The sequence below is a fragment of the Drosophila elegans genome, unplaced genomic scaffold (genome assembly GCF_018152505.1).
Source record: "Drosophila elegans isolate 14027-0461.03 unplaced genomic scaffold, ASM1815250v1 contig_476, whole genome shotgun sequence".
Lineage (NCBI taxonomy): Eukaryota > Metazoa > Arthropoda > Insecta > Diptera > Drosophilidae > Drosophila > Drosophila elegans.
This window is the reverse complement of record NW_024545863.1, coordinates 23,092,240-23,119,958: the sequence shown is the minus strand read 5'-3', so window position 1 is coordinate 23,119,958 and position 27,719 is coordinate 23,092,240. Positions and strand designations below refer to the sequence as shown.

Sequence of the window (27,719 nt, the reverse complement as noted above, 5' to 3'; positions counted from 1 at the left end):
ATCAAAAAATAGAAAAACAACCAGAAGACATTATAAAATCAGCGAAGCCACAGCGGGGTCCCGAGATGAAAAGGGAAGAACTTCGGTAAAGGAACATTACTTCGAGTATACTTATGTCGTATTATCGACGATGATGGCAAATGACCCAAGCACGAATAACGGGCACGGACAAGAGAGGGGCGATGGTGTCTGTCAGCAATTTCATCAGCTTAAACTGATGACAGTTGAGAAATGTGCTTCCACTCTTCGCAAATTTTATTTCCATTTTTTCCTTGGCTGTTTTTTGATATTTTAAAAATACATAAAACCGTGGTTGACACTTGACGAAGGAAAAAAACCGGAAAAGGGTGCACAAAAAAAAACGTATCGTTATTATTTTTTACATTTTGTAAAAACAATAAAAATGACAAAGACATGAACAAACAGAGTTTGTTAAATAATTAATATCATATGTATATTGTGAGCGTTTATTTAAAATTATTAAAATGCAATTGGTTAGTATTGTTTCAACAAAAATTATAGTTATTATTAAGATAATTTTTTGTATTTGGTTTTTTAATTTATGTAGAACCATTTTGTTGGCGTTAATTAAATAAATTTAAAGGTGTCTTAATGCAATCTGAAATATTATAAAAGACAGTAACTAAATTTATTTATTCAATGGTGAATTAAACACTGTAATTATGTCAATCAATAAACTTCAATTGTTTAATAAACAATAAATTTTAATTCTTATTATTATTATTATTATTATTATTATACAAATAATGTTTTTATACCTATTTACATATGTTTATATTTTTCAAATATGCCAATTTTTTTTCTTTGTGTAAGCAATGCCGTGATCGTTGTTAACAAAAAATAAAAGTAGACAAGGTCAGCTGGCTGACGTTAAGCAAAGTGGGATGCGACCTGCCGAAAATCAAAAACTAAATCGAAACCGTTGCCGCTGGTGTCCTTTGGCATTCAGGCCGCAAAATGTCGGGCGTTTTGAACGACAAATCGGCCGCAAACATTGTCAAATATTGTCAGAGGTCTTGCTCACTCGAACCACCAGCACATCCTATACCACACCGCAAACGTGAAAGTTCTCTTTTCCGGAAAACTTTCCACACGTCAAACCAATTTGTTTCGCTTCGAAGGCAAATCCTGGGACAGGCGTTGTCCTCTGCATAATAAATATTGCCTTTAATTTAATAAATCTCCCACGAAAGTATTAAAGACTGACCTACAGCTTATGACGATGTTGGTGCTTGGATTTCCTGAGTAAACTTGTACAGCTAAAAACCTAGCCTTGGTTTACAAAAGAAAGGCAGACTTTTGGAGATGAAATTAAAGTCTATTCTAGTTAGAAAATGTCTGCACAAGTTAATCAAAATATAGAGGACAATTTATAGTCTACTATTTAAAAGTATTTTTATTTTAAATATTAAAGCTGGTTATTTAAATGTTGCTTTCAATCTAAAAACGAATTTTCTTCTACATATTTTATATGAGACACGCCATTGTAATTTTTAAATGTTAATATTTGTGTTCTATAGCTCCCTTAGTGAATATTTACTGTTCCCGCATGAATTTTGGATATCAATTAAATACAAAACACAAACACAAAGCGATGGCAGTAGGGGGAGGCCTCAAAATCTATTAGGATGCCAGCCAAAAAGTTTGGCCAATTCAGGCACGCACATTGATTAATTTTAAGACAATAATCATAAAGGAGGGAGGGTCTATCCAATCGCCCTCTCACTCTCTCACGCGCTACTTTGCTGTCTCTCTCGCACTCATCTTAATGTGTTTACGTGCCAGCTAAAATCTCTATAGCATACTTATCCGGGTTCTTGTTCATAGAGAACCCAAGCACGTCCTTTTTCCCCATCTATATCTTTCTCTTTCTTTCTAGTGAGCTTCTCTCTATTCCGGGTTAGTTAATTTCGCCGCCTCGCAGTCAGAAACTTTAAGTCGATGGAAAACTTAATCAAAGTTCCTTACGGCTCCCGTAGTTCCTGTTCTTCGCCCTGCAGCTGTAAAGTTTCTCTTTCGGTTCAGTTTGGTCTTTCAGCTAAAAGAGTTTTGGGCACGCAACACTACGGCCAATGGCTTCGTTAACTCGTTCGGGGCTTTCCGTTTCCAGTTCCTTTCCCCAGTTTTCACCTGGCCAAACGGCTTGCGTGTTTGGATGTTATTTATAATATGCTAAACTCGCTGCTTGCTTCTTCCTTGTGGCCTCGACTGCAGCTAACCGGAAGCCTTCAACTTGACCAAGGCGCCGGGGCGAAAAAATGAAGTACTTCAAGTTATCACACAGAGAAGAATTGGGAACATGTCTCCAAATTATATAGATGTAAAATTATACAAAAACAGAGTTTTATGTTGTGAATGAGTTTTATAATAAAAACGAAAATCCCAGATATGTTCCTTCTCATGCAGGATAATTATTCTATTAAGAGAATATATGTCTGATTGACACAACCCAAAAAATTATTAAGAATACCGATTTTCGTGCAGTGTTATAACACTTTTACTCCTTTTACCCAAACACTCTTCAATGGGTTTTGCCTTTGTGGCGTTAACCTTTTAATTGGATTTCGGTTTTGGCTTAGTTAATTGCGAAATGAGTTCAACATTCGCCATTATTGTTGTTGGTCGTGCAAAATATAAGCGCATAATTTCAACAATTACTTCCACTGACTGACCACTGAAAACTCTTATCCCCCGGCCCTCAGCTGATTAATAATTTGCATATTTCGTTAGAGTTTCAGCATTTCATTTTGTGTTTCCTTGAATAATTATCCTACAATTGAATCAGGTTGATGGATTCCGCTAGTTAAAGAAGTAGGTTTAAAACTTGTTTATCTTTATTATTCAATTCGAGGAAATACTGACTTAAATTGTAAAAACCGTCAATTTTTCTCCCTTCCATCGGAGGTCATTTGATCCCTTACCTCAGGAAATTCCAAAGAATCATTTCCATATTAGGTTCATTGAATTGGATTAAAAGGAAACCTAAAGAGGGCGAGGGATAACTTCTAGGAAAAAAAGTCAAGGGAATTCCGCACACAGCTTAACCGAAAAATTTCTCGACTAGCGAAATGCCAAATGCCACCCAAAGTCATACCCCCAAAACTCGGAATCTAACCTCTCATCACCCCTAGCAAATTCCCACCCACACCATCCATGTAAGCGCATTCAGGGCCATCAACAATTTATCACAGCAAACTGAACGAAATCTCATTTGCAAAAGCAGCCAAGAGGGTTGGCGAAAAAGTTTACCAATGTTCAGGGCTTGTCAAACTGTTCAACACGGGGCACGAAAAAATAAAGAGGAAAAACCCGACAAAAAATAAAACATGACCAGACGGAAGCTGCGACAAAGCAAATTTATGTTTTCGGGCAACAAAAACCAGGAAAGCGAAAGGAAATGCGTGAAAAAGGGTTCTGGGGAGTCTGCAAAGTTGAGGGAAATAAATAAGGAAATAATGTTTAACTTTCGCCGAGGCAAGGGGCAATCAATGCTACAAGCTCTGCCTAGGGAGATTTTTCATCTTCCCTTACCCCATTTATCAAAATCAGCCAGAGAAATAAAGAAATATGAGACTCGAGTTGAGCAATTTACAATGCTGATCCCAATATGATTGCTGAGCGCAAAGAACTAAAAACAAGAATGAGAAACAAAAAAAGTGTCCTTCGTTTCTTTGTTCTTTGGCATTGAAAAATGAAAAAAATTCACACAGCAGTCAAACAAAAAAAAACAAAGGAAAAGTCAACAAGCACCGATTAGATGCAGCCACTTTCTAGATATTAAAGCAATGTGTCACCATCACCACCACCAACCCAAAAAATGAATCCTCCTTTTGGCCAATGGCAAAATTGTTGCAGGGAAATTTACGCAAACATTTGGCTGTGTGGCAAACTCCAGACTTTATGGGTGGTGCCCGGGTGACTCAACTTGGTCTTTTCCAGGAGTAAGTGCCGACTCTTCTTTGTTTCAGTCTGGTTAATGGTGCACAAGGACTTTAAACTTTTTTATTGCCAAAGCTGCAAAGTTTTAGTCGCCGCTTCTTTTATGCGTCGTGTGAGTTCTACATTTTATTGGAGAATTATACAATTGAAAGATGGAATTGTGAGACAAAAGTTGGAGCAGTTCTGATAAAGCTGGAAAATGTGAATGAATGATTTTGATTACCATTGAAAATTGCATGGACCTTTAAATAAAATATTTACAAGATTTCTTTCCGAACTCATTTCAGCAAATGATAAATTTTGCGTTTTCTTGCAGGGTTTCCTCATTTTTTCGGAACGGTTTTTCTTTGTTGTCTGGCGCGTGGCATTAAGTTTTCGGTAGCACAGATTGGGGAATCTGTCAGACAATAGCTAGATATATAGTGGAAAGCGAATTCTTGTGTGGCATGTAAATAAGTTGCAGCACATGCGGACAATGCTGATGCAGGGATTTTGCCATCAAAGTTAACGAGCACACTAAATCCTTCGTCGCTTATAATTTATGGCCGTTGGAATGACGGCTTACAAGAGCCAGAAGACTTGAAAATCTCTCACAACCGATTTGCCAAAAGAGATTTCTCTATCCACTATTACTATCCGCACCTGACATTTGAGCGGCAGACCTTAAAGCAAATGAAACGGTTTTCATTTCCCACTTCATTAGCATTTCGTGCTGTCACGTGCCAAAAAAAAAAATGTTTGCTACAGGATTCAAGTCCCACATGGCACTTCCGATTCCTGCCATTAGGGCAGGCCTGTAAATCAAATTGCTGGCAACCCTTTTCTCGGGTCAAGACATTCTATTAGTTGGCCGTGCGGGTGCTAAGCAAATGAGCCTTTAAGCTGAATCCAGAAAGGTGACCCCTCACATATCGGCACCTTCAAATATCAAACACACACACCTTTCGCACACAGCTGCTACGCAGGACACACCCCCGAAAACACGCCTCACCACTCCCCTAAACTGTGGAATGCCCTGTGACTAGGCAAACGCATTCAAACATCAATAAATTAAAGGTACAAATGTAGTTTCGTATCCTGACAACGGGGGAGAAGAAATTCGGTAAAAACGTAGAAGGAAATAATGGAGAACTTGATAAGGACGAGGCATCAAATGATCTATAAACTCGATCTACTTGTACATTTTCAACTTTTTATTCTTCGAAATTGTTATAATAACTAAGCATTTTTTTAGGAAACACTTATAACAAGAAAACAAACAAATTTGCAGACTTAATATTATAATGAATAGTCTCTTTGAGAAAGACGTTTTAAATTAAATAAAAAAATTTGTTTAAAATTGAAAAGCAATACTTTTTTTTAATTTGTAATAAAAAAGTTTTTAATAATTATTTAAAATATTTGGTTAAAAAAAATATTGTACATAGTAAGCATGCGTACTATTCTATATTTGCAGTATTTAGATCTTGTTTGATCAAAAAGAAAAACATTAATTTCAAGTTATTTAGAATAAATTATTTAAAATATAAACATATTTAGTATTACAAACAAACCACCATTTAAAATAGTGATACCCGGTGAATAGAGAATTCCAAAATGAGGAAATAAAATAGCGGAAAAGCAGAAAAAATAAATAAATGTATACACATTTCCTTTGGCAGGACATAGATTAGGGTGTTGCCATGGCGATGGCTGAATATGAGACTCCCCGACCAGGTCACGTCCTAATGTCCTACTCCCCCTATCAATACTCGCCAGGCTGGGTCGTCCCACCCTCCCCATTTAATGTCTGTTTCAGCCTGGGGCAATATTTTAGCCATTTTATGACACGCATTCCTCATACAGGAATTCAGCCCACCTTCTTGGCCAAAACAAATTACAATTTCCAGCCGAGAGTTACACACCAAATGTTTATAATGGTAGAGCACTTTCAATCTGCTGTTTCGTTACCTTTACACCTCATCGTCATCTGCCCATCATCATCAGACTACGCGTGGCAAAAGGGGGCTGGACATCAAGTCGATGCGGAGTTGTCACACATTAGGGGAAGGTGAGTCGGAAGGTACTAATCCCCACAGGTTGATGAAATCGGGGGACACACGTAACCCCTCCCGAAAGGAGTGTGAAGTAATGTGAATTGAAGCACTCGCATGACAACTCGCAGAACCCTTCAGAGCTCTCGGTTTTTGTGCCTTTCCATTACCACCGCGACTGGGCCCTTTTGCCGAGTGAAATTAATGGGTCGGAAAGTGTTGAGATTAATCACGGCCGTCGCACTGGTCGCGGAAGTAGCTTCGTCCCCATTTATGTCCTTTTGCTCCTGCTCGCTGCATTTGCTCATTAAGATGTGACGCAATATCGGCAACTTTATCATGCAACCGAAAATTTAAAGCCCCAACAAATGGAGCTGGCTCTGCAAGTAAATGGAAATTCAGGACGTCAAGAAGAAAGGAAAGCATTTAGCAGCATTTTTATGCTGGAGGGGGCCAGGTATAAAAGGAAGCTGAACACCTGATAAATGAGACTTAAAGAGAGACCTAAGAGGGCAAGAGATAATATACCGAAGTTCAAACACCCTAAGGCTTACAAAATGTTATCCAAACTATTAATACTTGTATAAGGAAAAAGTTTGTTCGAAATTGGAAAAAAACAGAATAAAATACTATTTTGTTAACATAGTTTATTCTTACCAATGGCTGTACAAAACAAGGAAAAAGCTTTTAAGCATTCAACTATGAATATTTACTTATATTCAAAGAGAACATAAAAATTTAAATATTAAATATATTATAATAAAACTTTGAAAGCTATTCAAGTCACTTAAAGGTAGCTCGGCTTTATCTTCAACACGCCACATTAGCCCAGGGTATTTAAAAAGCTAAATATAGCACAGATGACAGAACTAGTTAGAGAGGGAAAGACAAGGAGCGGGTAAAGTGAAAGAGACAGATAAACAGACCAACGGTCTCGGCACAGAAACATAAATTAAGCACAAATCTAAGGCAATGTGGGCAGCACTTGGTGGGGAGAAATTCAAGAGGCCACAGGATCTGGACTAGAGCTGAAATTTGAAAAACTTGCGTGCGGGCTGCGGGAGAGAAAAGCAGGCGGACAGAAACACAAAAATGTTTTAGGCAACTTCCAACACGGCCACTCGGGCAATCTGAATTAGAGAATCCAGAGCAGGAGGACGAGGAAAAAAGGAGAATTGGAGAACCGAAGAATCGGAGAACTCAAGGGAGGTGGAGAATCAGAAAGACCCACCCGTGAGGTGGCAAAGTAAGCAGAGATAAAACCAACGGCCCCACGACTTCGTCATCAAACAGAGTCACAAAATACTGGGAGTGGGGCGTAAAAGTAAATATCACACTGCTGGAAAAACACTGAGGTGCGGGGGAGCCCAAAAGTTCACTAACTGACACACATAGATAGCATGGGCACACTCGCATACTATTACAAATACACACGTTCTAATAAATAGAGACATATTTTCAGATAATGATACAACTTGCAATGGGGTCAAGTCAGCAGAAAAACTAAAGCATTCGGGCACATAATGAAAGTCTACCCTAGTACTTTTCTATTATTTTATCATTGTCAATAAAGAATATGAAATAAATGTATTTCTTAAACATCAACATCGATCATATGCAGCAGTAGAAAAAAAAGCAATTTATAATTGGCTAAACTGAAAACTGGCATTCGATTCGACATCATCAGACACCAAAAACCATATAATCGGAGACTAAAAACCGGGGGCCATTTTCGAGTCATTTTTCAATATTTTCTTTTGGCCATCGGCTCATCTCTCTGCGTGTGTCTTTGGCTTTCCACTCGATTGTCACTCGAGTCGAGAGTGCAAAATGATAAATATCCAGGGACAGCAGAGGACACAGGACACTCCAACTACGACGACCCCAGGATCTCCGGCCACTCGTCCGTCTTTTCTCATTTGCACTCGAGGCAATTCAAGTGGCACACTGGCTCCACTTTAGGCTCCCACTTTTCGGAGGGGTTTTTGTGTTTTATGGCCTGGCCACTGAAAGTGATATTTCCTCAAGTGATAGGTATGTATGCAGGAACTGCTTCTGCAGGCAGATGAGTCAGTTCCGGAGGACAGTTGGCAGCCTCAATGCGGTTTTCAACAAAGATTTTACGAACAGCTCCGACGTCCCTACCTTGACAGACAGGCTTCCCCCTTTTTCCTCCAAGGACCCCAGCTAAACACGTACTTTTAAGCGTCTGTCAAACTTAAATGAAGGAATGGCAGCAGCAGCCACATGCGTGGGAGGATGCCTGAAATATAAAACGGACAGGCAGTTGGGGTTGGGGAAGGGGAATCAGGACTCTTTTGCAGACCCGTCAATCAATTTATGGGCAAAATGGCGGGCCATGCCCAGCTCTAAAAAGTTTCGACACTTTGCCAAAGGCAGTCGAACGTTGATAACAATGATGGTCAATGGTTATTAAATACCAAATAGCTTGAACTTAATTTTTAATTTTAGCTGACATGTAGTCTGATTTTAAAAAGTATTTTAGTACAAGTTTTATATGTTATACAAAAGATAGTACATTTTTTAAGTTTTCACCCTTTTTAAATTGTTGGGTGTACCTAATCACTGATAAATAGAAGTGATTAATAAATAGACTGTACCATAAGAGATTTGGATAAGGAAATTTTTTATTTTCTGCAAGAAAAAATTTGATTTCAGCAATAAAAAATTAATTTAATTAATTAATTAATTAAAAATTTTTGCGAAAAACTTTCGTTAAATATTTTTAAATCTTTTATTTCTACCGATACAATAAAATTTACGAAAATGCTTTAAACTACGTTGAGCCAGAGATTCCCTTGATATTCTTGCGCCTGTTATTCTTATCGATTTTTAGTTTAGTTTGGTTTTGGTTTGTTTCTCTCACCAATTTCTGTGTGTACAGTCGGAAAATAAAGTTTTTTTATCGTGTCTGTTTTGAGGGGAGTTAGATAAAAGGGAAATAGAGGAGGAACGGCCAATAGAAGAGATAGAACTGTCAAACAATGCGACGGCGAGTGGCGTTGGAATAACACTGGCAAATGCAGTTGGGATTTGGGGAGACGAGAGGAGCAAAGAGGGTTGATGGGGGGTTGTAGGTGGGTGGAGAAAGTCTGTTCAGGAAACACCAACCAACAGCGACAGTTCAAGTTGAAGTACCCCGTGCACAGAGTCGTAATTTTCGTAAATCTGAACGACAACGGCACGACAAACTGAAACTTCGAGTTGAACTCGGATGAGATGTACTCAGAGATAGCTAAGCCTCCTTCCTCCCTCTTCAGTTGGTCTTTCCCCTTGAGGACGAGCAATTTCAAGTTTAGTTTTCGGTGTTCATTCATTTTAATGAAGGAAATTTTATTTGGTCAAGTGAAGCTCAAGTGGAATCACTTCATCAAACGTTGATAAGAGCAGAGGGCTGAAATAAGAAAACGATAAAATAGCCATACAAAATTAGTGAATTTTGCAAAAAAAAGCATGTTGAATGTTGCAGTAAAGTTCTTATTAAGCATGCAAAAAAAATACATTCAGAAATAATTCATATATAAGTTATTTTACATATCTAAAAAGTCTTTGATTAATACTGTATTAAAAGAAACAAAGTCAAAAGTTTAAATAAGAAATACAAAATAAAATAACTCAATTAACACCTAGAAGAAGTACATCACAAAAGACTGTCAACGAAATTATCACATTCGCAAGGACTTCAGATTTTGTTAAAGTGCTATAAGGTTATTTCCAGATAGTAGCAGGTAGTCGAATAATTTATGGCAATTATTGTGACACGACAATGATGAGAGGTCGTTCCAGACCCGACCTCCTTAAGCCACAGATTGTAATCTCCAGTAGTCCTGCGCAGGATTCAGACTTAAGCACTTTCGATTAAGAGCCCAACAACCAAAGCAAACAAATTGCGAAAAGGCCATTATGGCCACAAAGGATCACGTCAGCCTACCTGACTGAGTCGGAGTGTAAAGAGAAGATAGCGAGATATAAACGTACGTTCGTGGGGAGATCGCAAACAAGGAAAGGACAGCAGGTGTGCCAATGCAAAGGAAATCAGTTAAGGCAACGGACAGAAAACCAGGGACTGGAACAGATATATGTGCACTGAAGAATATATTGTGGGCTAATTCTCTACTAAAAATGTCAGAGAATGATCATATTACTATGAATTTAAATTTTTAGGTATTTCTATACAATTAAGTTCTTTGTTACGAAACGTAAGACACACTCTATTGAAAATTTCATTTTAAATGTTTTGTAAAAAGTAATAAATAATCAAAAATGGTAACATGAATCGTATAAATCAAAGATTACTAATACTACATATGTATGGTACTCTTGCTTCAGTCTTATGCATTGAATTTTCAAATTTATCACCAAAGTCTTGAACCTTTTTGGATTTTTCATTGACGTTATTTCGTTCAGTGCTGAGAACAGAGACCCTAAAGCCATGATCAGACTTGGATTTTTGCACCTGCCACAGCTCAAATCAAAGGAGACAGCATATAGCAGGCAATAGCGAAGCGGCCCCCGATCTCAGGTTACTCGATCGCGATCGCCGACATCTGTTGTTGTTGGTCTTTTACCGATTTTGGAGCCAAGGGAGCGGGACTTATTTCGCGAACCAGTCGTTTACAAACCCGTTTTTTTTGTTTGCTTGCTTTTCGAGGGTAACCCAAATTTTTTGGCGGATACCGTTGGCCATATAATTTTCGGCATTAGCTTTGTTCAAATTAATGGTCAGTCATCCAGGCAGTTGGAGGTTTCATCTGCGTTTAAAGGCAGCTGTTAGATTTCAGATGCAGCCGAAACAGGAAGATAAAACTTGTTTCCTTTATAATTTTTGGCGGTTGTGCTTACACTAAGCAACAAGGTTTAGATTTGGATGAGGTCGCAAAGTTTAATTTATCAAAAAACAAATTTTAAGTCACACATTTATACATTACGAGAAATAATTAATTTATGATACAAGCTAGGTAGTTCAACGTCGATATAAAGCTTGCATGAATAATTAAATGCATTTTCTGGGTATTATTGGATTTTAAATAAGGTTCTTAAACAAGAGGTCCCCGCCATGAAACACACAACAATCAATTAAACTTAAAAATTTTTTTATAAAATTAATTACCCTTGTTTTATTTAAAATTAATTACGAATGGTACCCAAATAAATATTTTTTTCCAGCAGCAGACTCAACAAATTAAAATGGGGAAAAAACGCATTAAGCACCAACAATTAAGCATTCCGCAATTGGCTCAATTGATCAAAGGAAGTCTGGGGTTAATGTGATTGCATTTTAAATGGCAATTTGCGATGAAAATTTCAAGAACTTCTGCTATATTAACAGCGACACACATTTTTTGTTATTTTCGCGTAATTAAAACTTTTTGCAGGCCGCACCGCAGTGGAGAAAGGGAAATTTATCAGAGGCTTAATCGATTTTTGATTTCTTGCTGATGGCTTTGGCCAGGAAACTACGCAAAACACTCTCCCGATTGTTTATGGCTAATGGATTTTATCGATTGCCGTGTATTTTTACCTTTATCAGGCAATTATTAAATCGATAGCGAAATGCCAGGGGCCTCTAATTTAGTTGGTTATTACATGCATGCCTTGAACTTGATTGCGGGGTGTGGTTTGACCCAAAGGGTTGTTTTGAGGGTGGTTTAAGAGCTTCATAGTTTGATTGGTTGGTTGGTGGTTTAGATACTCCAATTTAGGACACAATGTTGACCCATAAATGGAAAGCAAAGGAATTAATTTGGGTGTGGATAACAAGAAGATTTGCATTTAAGGGTGGACCCGACAGTAATTAGACTTCAATTAGCACTTGGGTGGCTGCACAATTTCCTCCCCTATCTTGGCCCCTAAAATGAGTAAGTATACTTTACTCCGACGCAATCTTCAGATATACATATCATGAGTCTCCCTTTTGCGAGCAATAAAATGAAATCCCGCACATAAATTATGTTCCATTTAATAAAGCGGGCGTACACCTCCCCCCGACCGCCCGAAAAAAGTTAAGAGCAGCCAGAAAGATAAAGGAGAAGTCGGTGGTAGCAATTCGTTGGCATTTATAATGCTCAACTGTCGACAGGAAAGCGAAAGATGATGATGAGGAGGCTTCTGATGATGATGACTCGCCGCCAAGTGGCTTCGTTGATGAGGAATTCAAAAAAATAAAAGTCACACAACGTCACGCAACTCGCATTTACGGAAAAGGATCTGCTTCGGCCAGGTTCAAAGAGGCGCAGTCGATAAGTCCAAAGCCAAATGGCATATTTTCCTCCAACCTACAGACACATGTGACGTGACTGGCTTTATGCCAGGACCAATCTGCACTTGCCATTTATTTTTTTATTTAAGCTTTAAGCAAGTAATTTGCATAAAATACCCGACAGAAGGAGAGAACTCAGCTCTTGCCGAAAGCTAACAAGGAATTAAGTAGAATGAAGAGAGACAGACAGGGGAAAAGCCGGCGAAAAACGACTTCAGGATGTCATGTGGCGATGGGAAAAACTTACGAGCTGCACAAATGAAAATGAAGTCGGGGCCAAAAGAATAATAATGAAAAGGTGGAAAGAAACTCCGGGCTACAGTTTCCACCCGTAGCAAATAATTAAACTAAATTCCAGATGAAGTGAGCAGGAGGCCATTCCACCAGAAAAACTTCGAAAGTTCTTAGTAAAGTCTAGTATTTCTTCATGTGTATTTCAGAAACTACAACTCTAAGAACTGCAGCAGCCGCAGAAATTTAATAAGTTATAATACAAAAGTTCGTGATGCTTCATTATGACAGCTACCCAGCCACAGAACCCCTTTCGTCCTTACCCCAAACTCCTGCCATCCAATCCCCTTCAGACGGCACCGCCTTCCTCTTAAGACTGCTTGTGTGCATTCCATTTACCCACATTATGTATTTAATGTACAGAAACAGCACAGGATGCACAAATGGAGTGCGTTGTCTAAATTTAAGCCTTAAGGATTAAAATTCTTAATGAATCAAATTTCTTAATTGGAAATAAAATTTTTGTTAAAAAAATTAATATAAGACCTACATATTAGAGCTATCAAGTTAGATAACAAAGCGTATTCGTTAAATTTATATTCATTTATTTTCCTGAAACTTTTAACGTCCTCTCATTCCTTTTTCTTATTCTTTTCTCGCACTAAATTTATAAATTTAAATTAAAATTATATTTATTATTGTTTACTCACTTGCGTCAAAGTATTAATTAATTCTAACCAATTTTTGTAGTAGTAGTAGGAAAAGAATATAATTATTTATCAGCATTACACAATTAGGTCGATTACTCAAACAGCTTTTCATCTACCAATTTTTTTTAATTAAATACAAAATTTACTGTACCAACTTAATTATTCTCTTTTTGTAAGTTTTATGCAATGTTTATACATCAGCTTTTAAGATACATTTTAAGTCATAATATAAAACTACTCAGTAATATAAAATCTGTTTTATTCAGAATAAAAGTATTTCTTGGAAGGTCGTAGTGACTAGGTCCTACTTAGCTACTTGACAACTAGTTTCAACTGCAGTTGCTTTCCAAGTCAACCAAGTGCAAGTGCTTTCTCCCTTTTCCATCTGCATTTGCCTTTTATTTTATTCCTGAGACTCGTTTTTTTGGGCTTACCCCCCAAAAAGAGTCACATTTCATGCAAATGAAGTTAACTTGCATATGCAAATGAGATTTGCTTGTCTGCGCGTTACATTTTATATTCGCAGCGAAATTTGTGCGTTCGCTTGTTCCCGCTTCTTTGGATTATTTTTAATTTCAAGTCTTATTTGAATTATGACTAATGAATTAATTTTGAATTTGGTTACAATTAACATGCAATTTTAAGCCGTGGCAGCCAAATTCCCTATAATCCTTTACACCTACACACGCCAGGAATAAATCCTTTCGTACACACACAGGCATAAATCACCGCCGCTTGGGGCAAATGCGATTAGCATTTTATACCATTTAAACACTGTCGCACACACCACCAGACAGAAAACAGTGCAAAACAGCAGCGGTAAAAGTGGGAAACATTGTGACAAAGCTGGTAGGGCCCTATATCTCTTCTCTTTTCCTCTCTAAGCCATTGTATCTTTCTTTTTTTGCTGAATGTGTGCATCTCCCTTCGAGCAGACCAAACACAATTACATATTACTTTTGGGGGGGGAGGGGTAGGTAAAGGAAACTCACAGTTAGAAACGGTTGTCCGTTAAAAAAAAAAAGGAATAGAACCGGTGGTACTTTGTAAATCCGTGCGTATTGCCTTTAACATTTCTATATTAATGTGTATTACCTTCAAAAAAAAACTAATTAATAAGCAACTGAATAAAAATTATCAAAGAAATAAAATAGATCTAAAAATCAATTAAATATTAATTAATTAATTAATTAATTAGTTGTTATAATTACTTTTTTTATTTTCCAAACAGTTATAAGTTTACCAAACAGACTCTTTAATACCCTATATTTAGAATTGGGTATGGCGAGTAGGAAACTCCGAGAAGAATGCAAATTGCGCAAAAAATCGGTAGAAAAAACAAACGTGCAACAAAGCGAACAATTGTAATTTAACTGCAGTCAGACTCTACTGGCAGCAGCCCCCACAACAACAGTAGCATCAAATGGCAAAAAGCAAAAAAGCAAAAAAGCAGAAAGCAACAGCCAGAATTGTGCGAGCCTCAAGTGTTGTATGTAAGCCGCTTTTGTTAGGCAATTGTTTGCTAGGCAAATGAGAATCCCTACCACACACACACACTAGCATAATCCACTTTGGCCAGGCAGCATCCCTAATAAACAAAAAAAACAAGGAAAAGCACAATAACAGCAAGAAAATCCGGAAGTGACACATACGCCCCGTTGTCTGCGTCGCCCTCACACCATAGCCCTCGGCGCTCAGCGTTTTTGTCACAATCCAGTTGACAAATGTCACAGCAATGGCATTCGACGACACTGCAAAAAATGTTTATTTTAATCTACAATTGCGTTATGCAAAAATGCCACAATTCATATTTCTAGATTTTGTTTGCCTTATCTGAGTTAACCAAATTTAAATTACTTCAATAATTTGTTAACAGCCAGTTTATAACTCCTCATAAGTTGGTAAGCCAACAAGCAAACATTTTAAATTAAACAACACTTTTAGATTTTAAAAGATTCGTTTTCTTCCTGTGTAGGACTGCCACGCCTATTTAGCGCGCTTCGCATCCGCTCCACATCAGACAAATAAAAAACAGCATAAAACACTCGTCGTCACTAGTTGCAGTTTGCCCCATCACACTCCACCCATTATAATGTTCGTGAAAAACTTGACACTTAATTGTCTGTCCATGTCGATGTGCGTCATGTGTCCTCCGCTCCTCATCCGCTCCTCCGCCCGCTGCTATCTATGACATCTCGTCTGGCGCCTGTTTCTGTTGTCAATTGTTGCACATTTGCATGGCAATTGGATTGGACCACTAAGAGAAGGGGGCAAGTTGAATGTGGAATGCAGGCGGAGTGCCTTTGGGCCAATGCCCGTTGTTTTATGAGGCGTCTAGTGAAATGAGCCGCCTCTTGGCTAAAAGCTAGTAGAACAGCACAGCAGCCATTATACTCCACTACTTCGCCAGTACCGTTTTTTCTATTCCCCAGCACTTTCAGCAATAATAACAATAAGCAGCCGCACCAGTAGAAAAGGTATTATTGCTTCAAGTGGAATGCATTTGAAAAGAATGTAACTTTAGGATAATTTTGGTTAACTGGGAATATTGTAAACATATTTCAAAATATTTATCAATTTGGTGAAAATTGAGTCGACAAAAATGGTACACAAATTGAATATAACCCTTATGCAAATATTCATAAAATTTTCAAGTTGCTTTTGAAAATTAGCTTAAAAATATATTAATATATTTTTAACAGTATATTAAATATATGTATACAATATATAAAGTAATTACATATTTGTTTTAAGTTATCATTTGTCTTATTTTAATTGCATTAAATATTGTACTATTTATTGATAAATTTGTTAACTGTAGTTGTGCATTAATAAATTATTTTATACATTTCACGAGTTTGATATCGAACAATTTCATTTTCTCATAAAAAAATATAGAAACTGCAAATTTAAAGGATTTTCGATATGAAAATAAACACATTTCAATAAACAAGAATATTATTTTCGTGTTCAATCCCTCCTGCTTATCTTTTTAGTTCGCGTCTATATCCCTTAACTGTCTACCTATATATCCCAATGCACCTCATCATCAGCACTTCCAGAGGCAAATGTTGAGTAGAGAGCAGCTCAACAGATGCACAGGAACCACATTGCCGCGGGGCATTTGTTTTGGTTGGCGGTTCTGGTAAGGTTCTGTTTGCTTCGGTGTGCTCTGGTTGGTTTTCTTTATTTTTGGTTACCGTAGTAGTTTGCCACCCAAAAATGGAAAATTAATGGGGAGTGGGTGCAGCTCAATTTTTGCCCGGGTTTTGCACTTTGCACAGTCTTCGCTAATGAAAATGAAGTCGTAAAAGGGTTTGCCACGTGGCTGGCTATGCTCACTCCATTCTCTTTTCCGCTTTTTCTTTTTGGCTCCGCTTTTGGTATCCTTTAAGCGCCATTTAGTTTCAACGAGTGCTTAACTTAATGAACACAATGGCCGGAAACCGGCTGAGAATGTTGTGGAAAATCTAATGGAAAATGTTAGTGCTTCCGCAATTTGCTATCTATGTATTCGCAATCCCTTTGGAGCACATAATCAGATTTTAATAGCCACCCAAAAAGGACATAGATCAACAATGCCAACAAGAACAACAGCCAAAAGAGAATAGAGTAACAACTAAAAATGCCATTAATGAAATGATGATGACGACGAAGAAAGTTTTGCACGACCCAAACACATAAAACAAAAATTCCCCAAAGTCACAGCATAGAAAACAAAGTTGATTTGGAAAGTGGAATGAGGATTTTACACAGTACAAATATTTATTAGAATAACTTTTCTGAAAAAATACATTTCTAAACTAAGGCAAACAACGTAGAGCCATATAATTTTTTTACACTCGTATTGTGTAGTTTCTAAAAAGTAAAAGATTTAACTAATCCAGCTTAAAAGTGCCAAGGTTATTTAATAGTTTTAACAAACGTTTTTCCCTGTGTAGAAGCCAATAACCAGGAAATGATAGAAGCAAGACTCAGCTGGAAAACGATGAGAAGCAAAAATAAAACATAAAACAAAATGCCCAAAAAATTAACGACAAATTGCGCATCATTAAAAGTAAAGAGGGAGACGACTGGAAAACAAAAAGAAAGCGGGACACATAAGGGCCCAGGAGGAGGAACATTAAGGAGCCTGCCAAAAGCCAATAATGAAGGCAAACGCACGTTAAGAGCAAAATGAAGCCAAAACCCAGGGACTGACGGGCAATGAAAGAAGCTTTGAGGGCACTGGCATACCTCCGAATTGTAATGAAACAAGGTGGAGTTTAAAGCCAAGGTTGGGGAAGTGGTCCTGCGTGGGTGGGTGACGATTGGGTGGTTGTGGCTCCGCCTGCGGCAACACCTGAGCGCACTCATTTGTTTGATTACAAGCCACGAAAAACGACAATGAGCCCAATTTGAAGATGGTAAAGTAAAAAGGCGGCAGGTGGTGGTTGGCAAAACAGAACCGTCACAGCTCCTCCCACTAATGAAAAATATTTGGCCATTCATTTTGTTAATTTAAACAAGTTGATCTAATATAACCAGGTTACCCAATGCTTTTAAACACAATTTCCCATCTTAAATTAGTTAATTAATCCTCTTTAGGATTTTAGTAGGTTTGCTTGCAATTATGCTTTTATAGGTCTAAGTTTTTAAGATTTCGAGTAACTGCATTCATTAATTTTTATAAAATTCCGGAAAACCCGATGTTGCAATGTTTTTAACTTTAATTTAATTGAACCAATTAAAATTGGCTAAGTCTTGCCCTAGTAAGTTAGTGTTTATAATATAATCTTTATTTTTTGTTAAACTTTAATTTTCAATCCATCATCAACTTGAAAATGTATCACCTGAGTAAGCTCTAGTTTTTTTTAGGATCCTTCCATTTCAAATCAATTAGTTTCTTTCAGTGCTCAGAGCTTAATTTCAGCCTGGGACAGCGCTTAATTGCCCGACAATGCAGCTGCCTCGGAAACACACGCAGTTACACATCCTTCTGGGAAGATTTGCCCAACCTCATTTGCAAAAACTGACAGGCGCCAACGTCAAACCCTTTTCCCGCGTTTCCCCTATCCAAACTCTGGCCACAGAAGCCCCCTGTTGCCACCATAATGACTCACTCACTTTGTGGCAACAGAGTTTACCAACTGCAGAGGAGTCGGGTTTCGCTGCTCTTTTGCCAGTTCACATTTTTGCTTTTTTTTCTGTTTTTTGGGAGGTGTGACAGGCCACCGGCTCAGTCAAGGAAACCTGTATCCTATAACCCAAGTCCTCTGTTCTGGCACATGTAACACGGTGTACTCTTCGCTTTTTTGAGGGATTATTTTAATTGGTTTTCGAAGCATGAAGTGAAAAATGAAAATTTTTTGGCCAACAAAAGAAGTTATGTTTAACATCGCCAACATAAAAGTCTCATTAAAATTCGATTCTACTTGTACACGGTAGACATTAAAAACAAACATGCTCGAACAAATTTTCTGAGCGCGTAATTACTTTATGTTGTAACAACAAATACAATTACATTACTCCCAAAGGAAAAAAAAAAACAATAAAAATAAATTTCTGAAAATTTTAAACAGAATAAATAGCAAACCAATTTTAAAAATATTTTTCCATACTTTTCAAGTTCTATTAAGTTACTTAAACACCAGGCTTAATTCTACTTTTACTTTTTTACGCTGTCATGCTTGACAGAACATTTTAATTAAATTTGCACAAAAGACCCAGTGATGCTGCAATCGAGATATTTGAAAATGACATTTGAGTTATTTGCACAGCAGTTATGGAGATATTTAGAGTGAAATAGCTGATTATTTTTTTGTAATTCATGTTATGTCATTGTTCTCTACGGATTTTCCTTTTTAATAAATTTCCGAAAGCCACAAGCTAGCTCTTGGTCTTGGTCATTTTAATCAGCATTTTTTACTTAGCCGCAGCATATTTTATTTTGCGCTTCAATGTCCTGAAAGTGACCGACGCAGTGGCAGCTGTTTACCCGCCCACCGAGCCCCCAACTGCCACGCCTCCTCTCCTTGACCGGACTCCGTACACACCGCACTTTGTTATGTTTTGTTTGCCTTTGCCTTGCTCTCGGGCCTTTTGTTTGCACTTCTCGTGATTTTTCTCTCTCTGTGTATTCAGCAGTTGTTGTTTTTTTTTACCATCTGCTGCGGCGAAGCTGTGGCTCAGTTTTTAATCAAAACATAATGTAAAAAGGATGCTAAATACACAAGGAAAGTGGCAGGCACTAACCCAACAAAGTCGTCCTTCCCGCCACCGAATCCTGCCTTCTAAAAGTGTTTGCCCTGCTGCTGTTGTTTTTGTGTCGTCCATTATTCAAAGCATAATGTCACAATAAACGTAAAAGGTGCAAAATATTGCCCAGAGGCAACAAGCAAAAGCAAGTGCCGACAATGAGAATGAGCAGTGACAACACAAATATACAGACAAACTTCACTAAATCAAAGTTCCTTGAGCCAACTTAAAGTCTTTTATTTCAATAAACTTTAAACTTTCGAAAATCAAAAGATTTAAGAAACCTTAAATATATTTGTGAATTGCGAAAACTCTTAAATGAACACCATACGTGTTCTAAACTTCTAGACATTAAAACAACTTTATTTTGCCTAACTGGTTCGAGTTCAAGAATTTGCACTGTAGTTACAAAAGCGAGTAACAACAAAAGAGCCGTCGTAATAGCAGCACAACAACGACTACAGCAACAACAACAGTGACAACAACAACTCAACTTAATAACACTTTGCAGTTGTCGTTGCCCAGGGCACTCACCCGGTATTTCCCCACCCGAATGACCTCCTCCATTTAGAGAGACTGCATAAATTTGTAAGGCAGAACCGGGAAAGAAAAAAGTTGATCTTCTCCCACCTTTCTCCGTCCAGTTAGTTGCTGTTGCCGCAATTGTTGCGTGCCCGTCAGTTAGGCAGTCAGTCATTTATTCGGTCAGTCAGTCATTCGCATGTCCACGTGCGGGGATAAAAGCGTCAACACAAATGACCCGCTGGCAACTTGCATCTCTCACTGGAGACGAGACGTCTGCATCCGACAGCTTAACGGAATTTCAAGCACCTAGCAGTGACTACACGGAAATTGCATTTTTCAGATACGTCCCCACTGTGCTGTTTCCTTTGGATTGGGGTAAAGACATTATAAATTATGAAAACATGAATATATAAATTGAATATTGAAGTTTACCATGTCTTACTCAAAATAAATTAACAAATCTCTAGCAACCAAAAAAATTAAACTGTTAACCATTAATCTTTACTTTACATTAACCCAGATTATATATAAGTATTTTTTATGTCAGTATGTGATAGTTATTACAGAGTTTAATAAAAAAATTATTTGTTAAAGAATAAAAAAATAAAAAAATGTACAAACTTTTAACTATACGGTGCCAGGCATTTTCTTCAAAAGAAGTATAAAAGAACGGAGGGAAGAAACTCTAGTCATTGACCCAAAGAAACTGTTCTCTTTAGTTTTATCTATATCTCTGTCTTCTGCTACCTGAATTGGTCCGCGTAATTTGCCTTTTGTTGGCTTGTAGTCCACTATCTCGGCACAAGTTTTTCCACATGTTTGTCACGTGTGGCGACTGAGCTCAATTACGCTTGCCCTCCCCCATCGAACAACACCCCTCCTGCTTACCTCCTCCTTTTGCAACAACTATCGTAGAGAAAGCACTTCACAAATTGAAGTGCATGGAAAGAATTAGATATAGAGAATGAAAGAAGAAACAAGCACTTCCGCAGCTATTTTCCCCGTTTCCCTTAAGCGAGCATTTGTCGATTGTTATTTGGAAAATGTCAAAGACAATTGATGTTGATCATTGTTCAGCGCTAGAGATCTTGCGTTACACAGAAAGAAATTAGTGGCAGACAACAAAATAAAACTCTAAAAAAAATGTAACATTTTTTTTCCAGGGGTTCTGCCAAAATGTACCACACTGATATTATGTTTTAATCAAATAACTGATAACTTTTTTAAATAAAACTAGCCGCTTTCTCTGCCAAACATTTTTGAAGAATTTGAAATACAATTTTTAGACTTTTACTTTTAAGACTTATATAAAACATACTCTTCTAAGATATATTCATTAAATGTTCCTAGCAACGCTCTAGTGTGTTTCAGTGCCTGGACGTAACTCAAAAACGCGCAAAAAGAAAAAGGGGCCTGGATGTGAACACTTGCCCCGATCTCGCTTACTCTTTCGCACTCCCCTGGCCCATATGATGGCCTCTCGTTCGCTCCACTTTTAATTATAGCCACCTCGTCGTCGGGGCGTCGTCTGCGAAGCGGAAGTTTGTTTAGGATATTTGGCATTGTGTGCTGGCATTTTACAAGCTCATGCAGCTGCCTGCATACGGCGCCGTCGCGTCAGACTCCCTGCCCTCGCTGCCCCATTTGGTGACTATATATCCGAGAGTCCATGATGCAAATTATTCAAATAGCTCGCGCCTGCCTTTGGAGCGATCTGCATGCGGGCCATAAGCCCGACGACTTTGGCATACAAATTAGATGCAGCGATAATCGACTATTCAGGTTGACTGCTTCGGTTCCGTGACTCACTACCCACACCTAACCAACCACATCACTCCCCTAATCACCACCTCACCCACCCAAATGCTCACACGCATTACCTGCAGAAGCTTACCTGTGACGGGTTTTACTCCCAAGCGCCTTTAAAGCGAATTTTTCAGTCCAAAATAATCCCTTCTTTGATATGTTTGCCTGTGTAGTATCTGCAAAAGAGCAATTTTCCAGATACGATTTTAGTTTTTTTTTGCGAAACAAAATTCTCTGACATAAATCCAACATGAAATTAATTTTAATCCTGCTGAATCGAAGAGGAAAATGTCGCAGACACTAGTATGCAAGCACACTAAGAAAGGTGGTACACGCAAGTAAAATTGTGAAAAGTTTATACGAATAAAAAATAGGAAATAAAAAGTGAATTTGGAGAATATAAATTATTAGATAAAAACAAAAAATCAGACTTCTTTAAAATTAAATTTAAAAAATCGAGAAGTAATAAATATAAAATATATTAAATGCAGAAGTAATATATTTTCAATATATAAATAAAATGAGGACTAGAACACTTTTCTTAGGATTCTCTAACCATGACATAGAATTTAGAAGTAAATAAATTTTATTTATTGAAATGTATAGTAGGTACACATTTTCTTTTCTTTATGTAGTCACAAGGAAAATAATCATTATCTAACACTCTTAAAATGGGATTAAAATAATAATTCCTTCCGCATAAACCTGTCCAAGAAACATGCCCTTTGATTCCGTGTCTAGACCGAGGACAGCTTTTGTATGCCAAATGCTGCCATAAGGAAAGAGAATGAAAAAGAGCGCAAAAGGGCGACGGCAAAAACTTCTGCAGCGCAATAAAAAGCCGCACAGAAATCAAAAATCAAGAGTGGAAAACTTGCGGGCCAACCCCACGAGACGAGCGTAGGAAACACAGCAGCCCACCCAGCCACCCAGTGCAACCACCCCCCGTTCACCGCCTCTTTTGGGGGTGGCAGTTTGGCTATTTGCCTTTTGCGAAGGACGCAGGAAGCAGCGAGTATCGAGTCTGGATCAGAATTGCAGACGGGCCTAATGGGATAAACTACGTGTAGGACGCGCACAGCTGGGGCCAAAATAATGTAATTTTTCGAGTGGAAATTTCTAAAAAGGATATTTACAATATATAATTTTTTGTATATATATATATACCAATCAAAACTTGCTAATTTCCTTTCTATAATTTCTGATTAACTGGTTCTCCCAATATATTTGAAATATTGAAAAATACTCGGCTCACTTTTAATTGTGCAGAAGAAAATGTTGGTGTATTTGGTTAAAAATAAAACAGAAATTAAAAAAGAAACGTATTTAGTATTTACAAAATAAAATTGAAGAAAAGTGGCAATCAATATTCACCATTTCTTAGTTACTGACATATTGTTAATGAACTTGTTACAAAATTATTTGGCTTTAAATTAAAGCCTTTAATAGCTTGACCGCATCTGTGCATACAGTTATAATCCCAGACAGCCGTGTGACAAATTTTACGATAGCACTGGAGAAATACTATGCGCATAAAAATGCATAAATGGAAAACAGAACCTGCTGAAGTTCGGAAATTGTAGTGTGTGGTGTAGGGAAATTTGCATTTCCACTTCATCGAAATTCGATGTCTCGAAATAACCCCACTGACGGACAGACACCCACCCACAACCACACACACAGACAACCAGACAGGCGCCAACTGGAGGGTGGAAAACCGGTTTGTTTTGCCGGCGAAAATGCGTAAAATAACGGCAGTTGGAGTGCTTTTCCAGATTTTACTCACCGGCGAATTTTCTTTTTACTTGAAGTAAGCCACACGATAGACAGACTTTGTTTTTGCTTCACCTGTTTGTCATTCACACTTAGTATTTAATTATTTCTTTATTTCAGCTTTAGTTGCATTCAATATTGTAGCAGAGCTTTGTGGGTAAGCACACACGCGCGCACACAATCACAGAGCTTGATAACCCGTTAGAAAACGATCCGCGACGTGACGTCCGTACTGTCCAAAATTTTCGCGCGAATTAGAGGTGAAAGAACTTCGACTAGAGGTGGAGAAACATCGATGCCAACATCAATGTCATCGATGTTTTCAAAACATCGGTTACATCGATATCTTCCACCTCTACAAAAACGATTATTTTACATTTCTGTTGGGAAAAGAACGATTTGAAATTTCGTATTTTAAGCAAAACTAGCAGCAGTTTTTTTTCCGGGGGCAACAACGATTTTTTTAATTTTAAACTACAAGAGCGAAAGACATGTAAATTGAAAATATGAAAATATATTTGGTTTATCCCCACGATAATTTTCTGGCGTTTTTCGTTGCCAGACTGTCGGTAACTATCGATAGCAACTGACGTCCACGTCAAAATAAAATAAATTTATATAATTTGTAATTGTAATTGAATTGTAAATTCAAGAATTTGCGGCATTGGGTGACGTAGCCATTTTCAGCAACGGAAATTAAAACATAACTTCCCCGATGTGTTTATTCCGACTAAAGCTGATATTTAATTTCAATCCACTAGCGGGTATTTTAACATTACTTTAACTCACTTAGCATAGACTCGAACCTTTTAATGTAAGTATCGTAAAAAGAGGGTCGGCATGGCGTTAATTATTTTAGACGTTTTTTGATTTTAATTCGAATAATTAATTATAATGAAATTAGCAACGCAGTATAAGAAGATGGTTTTATGGCTTTATCTTCACTAAAAAACACAGAATGCGTTCGAAGAGAATTATGTTTCTCTTCGGTTTGATCAAACTTGAGCTTAAGTAAAGAAATTTGTAAAAAATATATGTTCTTACATTTTTGGCACAAAAACTTTTGTTGTAAACATCCGTTCAGGAATTCCCCTAATAAAAGGAATTTATAAACGGATCCACGGTATTTTTAAGCAACTGAGCTGCGGTCGCACTGCTCCTCAGGATTCAACCACAAACAAAACGCGCAATTGAAGTTGATCGGAGATAACCACGTATTCCTCCAGCTCCGTGATGACGGAAGTGCCGCCGAAGAAGCGCAACGCCTGCGTCATCGTGCTGGGCGACATCGGACGCAGTCCCCGGATGCAGTACCATGCCCAGAGCTTACTAGAGGAGAACTTCAACGTGGACGTCATTGGCTACCTGGAGACGCGGCCCCTGGAGGCACTGACCCAACATCCGCGATGTCGCATCCACGAGTTGACCGCCGTGCCAGTGACGAACCTCACACCCAAACTGCGGCTACTCTTCAAAGCCTTCTGGCAGACGCTCAGCTTGCTGATGGCGCTCATCTCCATTGGTCGGCCAAGCTTCCTGCTCGTCCAGAATCCGCCAGGGATTCCCACGCTGATCGTTTGCTATCTGTACTGCGCCCTCACTCGCACCAAGCTGGCCATCGATTGGCACAACTACACCTACACGGTGCTGGCCGTGGGGATGTCCGGTGGGGAGCAGAGTCCGCTTATCCGGCTGGTGCGTCGCCTGGAGCGCTATTTCGGCTCCAAGGCTCACACGCACTTCTGTGTGACGCGGGCCATGCAGGAAGATCTGCAGCAGAACTGGGACATAGGGTAAGATTTGGCTAAACCCCCCAAAAAGGTATCCGATCACCAATCTCTGTCTTATCATTTAGACCTGTTAACGTTCTGTACGATCGCGCGCCCTCTCAATTTCATCCCATCGACCTGCCCCAGAAGCATGAACTCTTTCTGAAGCTGGCCAAGGACTTTCCGCAGTTCCAGACCAAGGACAACAGCCAATCCGATGTGCTGGAGGCCACCGCTCTTACGCAGAAGTTGGCCAACGGCAGCGTGCAGTACAAACCCCAAAGACAGGCTGTCCTGGTGTCCAGCACCAGTTGGACGCCCGACGAGGACTTCGGTATTCTTCTCAAGGCCCTGCAGGCGTACGAGGAGACGGCGCAAGCGGAGCCCCTGGTGTACCCCTCCCTGCTGTGCATCATCACTGGCAAGGGACCGCAAAAGGAGCACTATGCGGCCGAGATCGACCGGCTGGAATGGCGAAAGGTGTCGGTGATCACGCCCTGGCTGGAGATCGAGGACTATCCCACTGTGCTGGCCAGCGCCGACCTTGGAGTGTGCCTGCACTGGAGCACCAGTGGCCTGGATCTGCCCATGAAGGTGGTCGATATGTTCGGAAGCGGTCTGCCCGTCTGCGCCTACGATTTCAAGTGGTGGGTACCAAACTCAGTAATTTGCATCTATTGATAGTTGTATTATACTTTTAAAAAATCGTATTTTAAACTAATAAGCGAACAACAGCTTTGAATAGGCAAATTTGCTTTAATATGTATTTGTATTTATAAAACTGTCAACTAAAATCTAGTAATAAGCACAGCCTAAATTAGTAATTTAAATTTGCGTTTTTTTTTAATATAATTGTATTGTTTGTATTTTTAACATTTTTTAAATGGTCCCAAAACAAAAATGAATAATAGATCCGATGTTTGTTTGCCCAAACATATTTTAAAAAACTTACAATTCAAGCAATATTGATTTAAGAAACGAAACTTCCAATCTTTTGTTTCAGCCTGAACGAACTGGTGAAGCACGGCGAGAATGGCTTTGTGTTTGGGGACCACGTTCAGCTGGCCGAACAGCTACGCATCTGGTTTGAGAACTTTCCAAATAATCCGAGTATCCTGGAGACGCGAGCCGGCTTTCAGCGCAGCCTGCAACAGTTCCAGGAGCTGCGCTGGCGAGAGAGTTGGCGTCTCGTTGCGGCACCCGTACTGGAGGCATTCCTCTAAGGCATTTTATGTTGTTTATTTAACAAAACGTTTGACAATTACACACTAAGGCAGACTCATTCGATTGCTTATCGCTTTTCACTTGTTAATTGCTTAAAATTCTTTGTGCACCAAGGGGATAGCACTTGCTCAGGTTGATAATATATGCGGTTCCCTTAATTTCTTCCTACGCCGCCGGCATTAGTTGAGATACGTTTGTGGCTGTGGATCTGTGAAGGAAATGTGTGGCTCCTACAATTGCTCCCTGCAGAGGGGGCAGGTCCTGGCGCCGCTGGCCATGAACTGCCCGTAACATTCGGAGTGCAGGGCGTGCTGGCAGCGCAGGTGCACCATGTTGGCCTTTTCCAGAGGGTCTAAGCAAATCGAGCAACTGTCGCCGGGCAGACTGAGATTGACGGGTTGGTTGCAGAGCGGGCAGTTTCTGCGAATGTATCGATATTCCTCGAAGCAGGCCGTGTCCAGAGCATGGCCGCACTTCATCTGGTGCATGTCACCCTGCTGCATATGCAGCAGGCACACGGAGCACCTGTCGCCCGCCACGCTGCAATGAAACAAAGGATTTGGGAACGCTTTTCTGGGATTTCACGGACTCCTGGACTGACCTGCGCCGCGTACGCTGATCCCTAAAGTTCCGGTAAAGGCTGGCACCCTGGTCGAACTCTTCGTCCTCATCCCTGCGATTCCTAGGCGGTTGGCGATGTCGCGGGGTCTGCTGGTAACTCGGCATGCTATAGTAAATAGCCGCGGCTGCTGCAGCCAAAACCACGCCGAAACCCATTATAATGTTCAAGTAAACCATTTTTAACTGCAATTCAAAGGATTAAATAACCAACTGATAAGGCAGGCCACAAGGTTTCCGTGAAATCCCCCGAAAATAAATAGAATGTCCACTTTGATGTGACCAGATATGGTCTTTAACAAAATTCCAAAACCAAATTAGGTCTTAAAATATATATATATATATCTGTTCATTGAAATTTTTATTTTTTCATTTGTAATATTTAATAAAGTAAAAATTTGAATAACAATCTCCTAATATATTCTGAGTCTCTTTTAACAAAAATGACATCAAAATGAAACGCGAAACTTTTGTCGAGTACCCTTACTGTTTTTAACGGTATTTTTATTTAAAATATACTAAGCGCAAGTGCCGGTATGTTTACAGTGTACTG

General features: G+C 38.8%; 3 protein-coding genes across 6 annotated transcripts in view; 1 reads left to right on the top strand and 2 right to left on the bottom strand.

The window, feature by feature from the left end:
- The window catches only part of LOC108136762 (protein tincar), a 64,483-nt gene extending 40,685 nt beyond the window's left edge, over positions 1-23,798 (bottom strand). For 3 of the 4 annotated variants that reach the window (XM_041709191.1, XM_017258120.2, XM_017258121.2), the window contains exons 1-2: positions 23,569-23,798; positions 21,871-21,958 (exon numbers count right to left, since the gene is read on the bottom strand). The gene's annotated coding sequence lies outside the window, so the exon portion shown is untranslated. The remainder of the gene's footprint in view (positions 1-21,870; positions 21,959-23,568) is intronic. The other variant, XM_041709192.1, reaches the window with a different exon arrangement.
- An 895-nt stretch (positions 23,799-24,693) lies between these two features.
- LOC108136986 (chitobiosyldiphosphodolichol beta-mannosyltransferase) lies at positions 24,694-26,606 on the top strand. The gene is made up of 3 exons (XM_017258480.2): positions 24,694-25,348; positions 25,411-25,971; positions 26,328-26,606. The coding sequence occupies exons 1-3, from the start codon at positions 24,789-24,791 to the stop codon at positions 26,545-26,547; spliced, it is 1,341 nt and encodes a 446-aa protein (XP_017113969.1). The 5' UTR covers positions 24,694-24,788; the 3' UTR covers positions 26,548-26,606.
- Positions 26,545-27,445, bottom strand: LOC108136987 (E3 ubiquitin-protein ligase MIEL1). Its single transcript, XM_017258481.2, has 2 exons — positions 27,150-27,445; positions 26,545-27,088 (listed from the first exon to the last, which is right to left on the bottom strand). Exons 1-2 carry the CDS (start codon positions 27,344-27,346, stop codon positions 26,779-26,781), a joined length of 507 nt encoding a protein of 168 aa, XP_017113970.1. The 5' UTR covers positions 27,347-27,445; the 3' UTR covers positions 26,545-26,778.
- Between the last annotated feature and the right edge of the window lie 274 nt (positions 27,446-27,719).